Source organism: Branchiostoma belcheri, unplaced genomic scaffold (genome assembly GCF_001625305.1).
Source record: "Branchiostoma belcheri isolate BF01 breed outbred unplaced genomic scaffold, Haploidv18h27 scaffold9, whole genome shotgun sequence".
NCBI lineage: Eukaryota > Metazoa > Chordata > Leptocardii > Amphioxiformes > Branchiostomatidae > Branchiostoma > Branchiostoma belcheri.
Window position 1 is genome coordinate 5,213,107 of NW_017804575.1, and position 8,627 is coordinate 5,221,733.

At 42.9% G+C, this 8,627-nt stretch overlaps 1 protein-coding gene across 1 annotated transcript; it reads left to right on the plus strand.

The window, feature by feature from the left end:
• The first annotated feature begins 5,921 nt into the window (after nt 1-5,921).
• LOC109487672 (sphingosine 1-phosphate receptor 1-like) lies at nt 5,922-8,427 on the plus strand. Its single transcript, XM_019791671.1, has 2 exons — nt 5,922-5,936; nt 7,177-8,427. Exons 1-2 carry the CDS (start codon nt 5,922-5,924, stop codon nt 8,425-8,427), a joined length of 1,266 nt encoding a protein of 421 aa, XP_019647230.1.
• Nucleotides 8,428-8,627: the final 200 nt, after the last annotated feature.

Below are 8,627 nucleotides of genomic sequence, written 5' to 3' on the forward strand. Positions count from 1 at the left end.
AAATGGTTATGGAGTTGTCTGGGGCAAAGTTGTGGGAAGGTCCTGACCGATGTGAAACAGGTGCTGCATGTACTGTATTATATACTATACGATGGCAGAAAAAAAAACAGAGAAAAATTCAGACATCATCTTAAGAAAGAAATTGCATAAAGGATACTACCTGCTGATGTGTCCGTTGTGTTGGTGTAACGGGAGTTGGCGAGACGCGTCATGGTTTCAGAGCCAGTTTCGTCCAGCGCAGACTTGCCATCAGCTCGCTTCGCTTGCCTCAGCCGGGGCACCTGTAGTTTTACCGCCTCGGCGTCTTCGTACGCTTTTTGCACTTCTCGATTCTCGTGGGAAACGTCGTCGTTACCATGGCCGGCACCTTTACTTGAACCCTCCTGATGATCAGTAGTTGGTTCGGACGGCGGTCCGCCCGTTTGTCCGTTGCCGGACCCTGCGAGTCCGATACAGATCGGCTCGGCTTGCTCGTACATTTTGTACTGCACTATCAAGTATGCGGTCTACAACAACAAGTGTGTGTGTGTGTGTGTGTGTGTATGACAAATAAAATTACGATTAGTCTACAGGATTTCTTTTAGACATGGTGTGACGCAAGACGTACATGTTCAAAGGGATTTTTGTTTTTCTGTAGTAGCAGACTAATTTTCGGGGGAAAGCATTCAAGATAATCCAACAGGAACACGCTTCAAAGCGAATTCTTTAAAGGGTTCGATCACTCTAACCAAGGACATTATACACATAATGTCCTTGCTCGAACTGAGAATTTTCTCTGTACCGTGTTCATGTGACAACAGGCGGCCTCGCAGCGTCATCTGGCAACTTTAACTGGTACTGCAAAACGTCCTTCAGTATACATGAGTGTTGATTGTTTATTGGCCTGTTAACTTGACTATTGAAATGATTTACATGTGGCACCTGTGCGTGAAACACGCTGTTCCAAGATGGCGAGTGTGCATGAAAGGGAAGAACGAGCGGGTAAAATTCCACTAGGATGACGCGCCACGCCCGTTTTGGTGGTATGTTGTACTTCAAATTGTCGTAGATTTATATACAGCAGCATAAGGTGTTTGTATAAATATTTGGAAACAGAATCACGATTAGTCTGTAGCCGTTTTGTTTATGATCTGTAAATACTGGTCGTTTATAATCAAACATGTTGCTCCTCAGAGTTAACTGATCTCTTACAAGCATGTACACATTTACACAACATATTTCCTTGTCAATCTTCCTCAGAACCTCTCTAAGACTCTCTCTCACAGTGTCTTCCTGTCCTCCGTTACATAGAAGTGAATCCTTACATAGAGGTGAACAATTACACGGAACTGAACCATTACATAGAACTGAACCATAACATAGAACTGAACTATTAAATAAGAAGTAAACCCTTACATAGAAGTAATAGAAGTAATAGAAGTGAACCATTACATAGACATGAGCCATTACATAGAACTGAACCATTGCATACAAGTAAGACATTACATACTATCGGAGCTGACCCATTACATAGAACTGAATCATTACATAGAACTGAACCACTGCACAGAACTGAACCATCAATTGTGGCCGAAAATGAATTATTAGATCATAACCATATGATATTGAGCTGCTATTAGTCTCTGACTGAAGTCGCATAAACACCAACATCTGCAAGTCAATTCATATATCAAACAACTTCCAACATCATATAGATCTGAACTTACTGAACATAGTGGCGAATTGACTAATCCTGAGAGGATTTTCTCCCAGCTAAACATCAAGAGCTCACAAACACGTCACCGACCAGCACTCTACAAGCAGAGGTTTAGGCCGCTTTGGCTTTTTTTTTGGGGGGGGGGGGTCTGCTGTTAGTCTGCTTGGAGATTTACTGATCAGAATGAGCTGGCCAGAAAGTTTTAAATCCAGCCGCACAACTTTCGCTGGTGTTTACCCTAACCCCTATAAAAGCGCTTGCGTCGCCTGCTGCTGGTGAACCGTGCAGAACCTCGTGGTCCCGGCGGCCCAGGGGAACCTTTTGGTCCGGGCGGACCGGGGGAACCACGCGGTCCAGGCGGCCCAAAAGGCCCAGGTGGTCCTGGGACTCCCGCCTGACCATCCATTCCATTAGGACCAGCCGGCCCCATGGGTCCTTTTTCTCCAGCCGGCCCCATGGGTCCTTTTTCTTCCGGAAGTCCAGGTGGCCCTTAAGAAGTAGTAAAAATGATCTCCTTTAGTTTAAATATATCTTAAATACCTTCAGCCAATGATAGATTCAAGATTCCAGTTTTTGGGAAGTTGTTCAAGATGATCTTAAATTCGACTGTTAAAAGCTTAATTACCTGCGCATGCCGCCTTGCTTATCTCATGAAGACGCTGCTCCAGTTCGGCACTTCGGTTCCACTGGCCGTCCAACTCACGTTTCAGGGCGTCAACAGCAGTAGCCATTTCCTGAAGACGACAGCATGCAGAAATGTAAGAAAGGAAGAAAGGACAGGAAAAAGACAATTTTGATATCGATTTAATCAGTTCTTGGGAAACTTTAATACTCTATTATTCCATGAGCCTTATGGGCCAAATGAGCTGAAATTTGCAATATACAAGCAGATACAGGGTTGTGTGGGTAGGGAATCTTCAAGCAGATACAGGTTGGTGTGGATCCTGCAAAAGTGCGGAAATTTGTACTAATGACGGAGTGATCATTGAAAGCATTGTTTTGGGATTGTGAGAACACTTTTACTGAAAGGCAGTATATGGGGATTTTGAGTACTACATTGTGGTTTCGAAAACACCTTAAATGGAAGTAGTATATAACCATTGTAATATACATGTATAGACTATTAGCACTTAGCATTAGAATGTATCATTATTCAATACTCCATGTTTCATATGCTCTGGACCATACCTGGTCACTTGTGCATTTAACCCTTTTGGGCAGGAATATGCAATAAAGATTCATTCATTCAGATTGAAAGCACTGTATGGGGGTATCGGGAATATTGTACCAAAAGGCACTGTATGGTTATTGAGGACTACATAAAAACATATTTAAGAGCACCGCATATGGAAAAGGTTGATGATATGAAACAGTACATTTCGGACTGAGGACGGATATGGACTAGAATATGATGAATTTTGTTCCCGAGCAAATGTCTGCTTTTCTCTTTAGATATTATGATTTATACATGAAACCGGTATTCATGCTTTGAATCTAAAAAAATACAGCTATTGAAACTACTAGTATAATGGAATAATGTTGCAATGCATTTATACATGTAAAGATTAAAGACGTGTTTTAGAACACTAAGTCTGTGAAATACTTTTGATTCTGTCTTGTACGTTATTGGCCATGAAAAAGGATGAAAGAAAATTTTAGAAGAAGTTTTGAAGTCTGACCAATACCTTTTTCTGGGAAAATTATGAAATGGCCAATTTTATTTTTTTTGGGGGGGGGGGCAACATAAGAAGAAAAACAGCAGCAATGATACCAACACGATTTAATTTGCAGTAAAAAGAAACAGTATTTACCGCTTTGTGATTGAACATCGTCTGGGCCAGTCCCACAATAGCCAGGGTTGACACCACAACAAAAGCGGCGGACATGCAGAAGCGCCAGTGGGTGCAGATGAAGGTTCGGATCGCACGGCGGCGCTCGCTGGCTTCTCTAGGGTTCGCTCTGTCTACTAAAGAGTATTTGAATGTGAAATTTAGACTGCGAAACTGGAATAAGACTGGCAATGAAAACATATATTGTCATGGCGACGGTGGTTGCTGTTAGGGTTATCGTTTGCATGGCACTGCCATCATTTCATGATTTTGATGAAGACTTTTACCTGTTAAGTCTAGACAGATACAGCGCACTCCTCCCTGAGTGTATAGTGAACGAGCCCGGGGTCAGGGAAAATAGGGCCATCCGGGGCAGAGAGGCCTTCCCAAGGGTTTCCAGGAATGTGGGCATAGATGTGGGTCAGAGATATGCCTGTGGACATTCCATTCCTGTGGACAAAATGCCTGTACCATTCCTAGAATTCTTGCAAACTGCACACAATACTATAACGTAAGGCTCCTCCCTGAGACGTCGCCAAAAATTAGCCGGTATCACTTCTGACAACATGTTGGCAGAGTAGACAACTAGGGGTCGTTGGGACCGGATTGAAACTAACAAACTTCAAAGGCGCTAGCTGCTATCCAGACATATAGAAAATATTCTGGAGATTGTCATCCAAAGGTTGCTGTTTGTATTGGTGTTGGTGCATACAGACTGTTCAAGCTGTGTCAATGTATGTAAAAAAATGTTGATACAACCGTTGACCTTAATGTCATTACGTTACAATATGATGCTGCTCAGAGTGAATAGACCCTGTCAAACATAGCCTTCTCAAGACCATGGTCGGGGGTTTGTCATGAGCAAGGTCATCTGTGGCTGGAAGTTGGTCGGCGAGGTTAATTACCGACTAGCCTTCAAAACTCGTCTGCGCCACCTACTGTGACGTGAATTTTGAACAATCAAAGTTGGCAAAGTGACATTGATCTGTGATGTGATCAGTGGCATGAACTGGAGCTAGAGAAGGACTGATTCCAGCACTGAAATTGGTTGGGGAATCGTCGGAAGCGAAGTTGTGGGAAGGTCCTGGCCGATGCGTAACAGGAGCTACAAAAGTGATGACATATACTACTAGTATACGGTTACAGAAAACTTTGGCAAAAATTCAGGCATTGACTTGAAAAAGGAGGTAAGGTATAGAAAGGAAACTACCTGCTGACGTGTCCGTTGTGTAACGCGAGTTGGCGAGGCGCCTCGTGGTTTCAGGGCCAGTTCCGTCCAGCGGAGACTTGCCCTCAGCCCGCTTGGCTTGCCTCAGCCGGGGCACCTGTAGTTTCACCGCCTCGGCGTCTTCGTACGTGGCTGAAGACGCTTCCGTTGCCACTTCTCGATTCTCGCGCGAAACGTCGTCGTTACCATGGCCGGCACCTTTGCTTGAACCCTCCTGATGATCAGTAGTTGATTCGGACGGCAGTCCGCCGGTATGTCCGCTGCCGGACCCTGCGAGGCCGATGCAGACCGGCTCGGCTTGCTCGTACATTTTGTACTGCACTAACAAGTATGCGGTCTACAACAACAAGTGTGTGTATGAATATGCTGATAAAATCACGATTCGACTATTCCTGTGCTAATATAAGTGTGACGCAGTGTGAATGAAATTGTTTTTCAGACTAATTTTCGATCTAGGAGCAGCACAGTTAAAAGGTAATTGAAAACTACTGAACTGATCGAGAATTTTGCTACGTAATTTTTTTTCAACACGCAACACGTTTCAACACGAAACAAAAAGTCAAGTTTATAGCTTATTTCAACAGCGCCATACAACAAAATACAATTAACATATAAATACACAGAGTTGACATAACAGTGCGCCGAAGTCCCACCACCCCAAGACAGTAAATAATACTAGTGCTAACAAGTCTTAGAGTTCCACTACCTCATACCTTCGCCAAATGATCTTGACCCTTCCGACTGACGAATTTTTACATATTTTTTCATTACTTTTGCAAATAAGAGTATTTGCTTTAACTATCTGATGTACGTTAACGTTGATCATACTCTCCACCTAATGACAATCTTATCTTATCTTAACAAACATGTATTATGCAAATAGGTAAATGATGAAAAGTAAAGACCTTTCAAAATGGCGTTAGGTCAGACTTACAGTTTTTTTAATGGCATTCTACTTCTTTATACTACTTCAAACATCGGCAGTTGCATGAGTCAAGTAAATAGTCCTTATAGCTATGACAGGTAAAACTTTAATGCTCAGTAATGTATTGTGCCAATTGAGGGGTTAAATGCATGATAAGAATGTAAATGACGCATGTACGTACGGAACATGCATTTTTGATGGCCATGTGTTGATTGAATTTTATAATTGAAAATTCCACACGCCATGGCAATAAACGAGGTTTGGGGGCCGAAGAATGCGTCTTTCTTTGTACTGCTTCTGCCTGATAAACGTCACAACGAATTCCTGTCACTTAATTGCAAATCTGTTGCCTCTGTTGTTGTCCTTGGGAACAAATCACATCAAGTGAATTGCCGCTTGGCATTTTTTCTAGCATAGGTTGACTTGACAGTCGATCCTCTTGGTAATCAATAAAACTCAGTGTCTTGCTTTATTTCGGCAATGTTATGATAAGTTTGTATGTTGTTCGTGTCAGTGTCAGCCCGTCAGTATACCACTTCAATACATGTACTGTACAGCTAATACATTGGCAGCTGCATCTACAAGTTCACACAATATGAGTCCTGTGATTAGAGTGTGAATTAGGTATCTTTCATTTGTACATAATGTAATAATGTAAATTTCCTCTTTATGTCATATGTGTATTTTTAACTATGTCATCTGTTGTTTGTATTGTATGATCTTTGTATGAACCCTGGAAGACTAGCCAGTTTTGGCTAAAGGGTATCGTAATAAAGGAATAAAGGAATACAAGTAAATACTACTTAGCTGTGGCAGGTGAACTTTAATGCTCAGTATTGTATTGCGCCGGTTTGGGGATTAAATGGATTTGCTATGATCTGATAAGAATGTAAATTGCGGACGGACCGTGCAATTTTAGATGGCCACGTGATAAGTGAATTTTATAATTGAAAGAACCAAAGAACCCACATATTATAGAAGAAGTGGGTAAATTCGTCTTCCATTGCCTAAAAAGAAGAAGTCAAACCCAGTAAAACTAGTGTCATGTCATGTTGTAGAATATAGTATCATGTTAGAAGTAGATATAGTCTCACATACCACTGTATTTTCTTTCTATGTTGTTCGTAACTGCAATTAGCCCTCGGGCATGTATTTGCAATAAACTTTCATTGAAAATTCCATACGTATATACGCCATGGCAATAAACGAGTTTTGGGCACCGAGGAATGCGCTTTTCATACTGTGTGTGTTAGGATTCTGTCTGATAACGTCACCACGAATTCCTGTCACTTAATTGCACACCTGCCTGTGAGTTGTTATCCTTGGTAATCAAAAGAAATCCCATAACTGACTTGTGGTTTGGCATTTTTTCCGGCGCACGCAAGTTTCATTGACAGCCCTATTGGTAGTCTTTTGCTTCATTCTGGCTGCCGACTCCACCGCAGACGGCCGCCGCTCACTGCATCCCCTGTCCGGCTGAATTCTGTCCACATCAAAGTCAACCATGTTCAACAACAGCTCTCTTTCATCGCCCGTGACCGGCGTGACACCAGAAGGTGACATCAACGGGCAGCTTCCCTGCTTCCTGCGGCACTTACAGAACAAGTCATCCTACGACCAAGCTCAGGACGCCTGCTCCATGTACATGAACTTTGTAGAGTTGGGAACAGGACTTACTGTCGTTTTTTGGCTGACGGGACTTCATATCATCATCTCAAACGCTGTCGTACTTTGGGGAATCATCCGAACACCAGAGCTCCGCAAACAGATCTACATGTTCATGGCAAACCTTGCCGTGGCAGACATGCTAGCAGGTATTGGACTCATCGTACGGTGTCAAGCTGTAGACAGAGTAGGATTGAGCAGACTGTATTTCATGATGAATATTGATACTTTCCTAGTGTATAGTCAGATTATGTCTGCATCAGCACTTTGTCTACTGTCTATAAGCTCTTATGTTGCTATAAGGCATCCTATATTCTTCCACACCCATGCTCACAATGGCAAACGCGACGCAAGTGTGGCTATTGTTACTTCGTGGCTTGTTCAGACAATGTTAGGTTTTCTGCCCAGTATGGGTTTGAACTGTTTAGATATGCCCGATTTAAAGTGTTTCAACTTTTCCCCCCTACCGATTGTTGCTCTTAAAGTCACCACAATGGTCTTGCTTCTCTGTGTCATGCTGTTCACGAATACAAGTGTATTCTTGGCCATCAGAGAACGGCAAAAGAGAAGGCTTGGGCAGCCACAGGGACAAAACAGAGCATCGCAAAATCAGGCTAACGATGCAGCAGAAAGAAAATACCAAAGCAGTGTGCACAAAGCCAGGACTGTTATGATTCAGGTAGTAGCGGCCTTTATCTTTTGGCTCTTACCCCTTATACTTATCCCAGCCTGCCTTACGGCTAGGGAGAAGTGCCCATTTTCTAACGGAATATCTTTGTCGGGACCATTGCTGATGTCTTTTAACTCGGTGATCAATCCAATCGCAAGCATCATCCGCACACCGGACTTACGAAAGAGCCTCCGCGGAGACATGACAATAATCTACCAGGCACTGTTCATCATAGTACGGGGAAACCGTGTGAACCCACAGGAGGAACAAATTCCTCTAAACCAGCGGGGCGGTACCGGGGCGGCTTCTGGGAGTGACCAGAACATGCCAACAGGCCAGCCCGCTAAAGGACAAAACGTGGCTCCGTTAAAGCGGGGTAGGGCAGGCAGTCTTGCCATTATAGAAATTGACTGAATTGATAAATAAAACTGCTCAGGAACCATATGAAATGTTGACCTCGTGTGGGAAATTGCAGAAAGTAAATGATCTCTATAACCTTAACTAGATGTGGTATGATACTGTTGTACCTGACTTTGAATCAACATAATGTAAATGTTAAATATGTTATGACTATACAGTCAGTATGAAACATGTCAGTAGATGCAAAATGTACA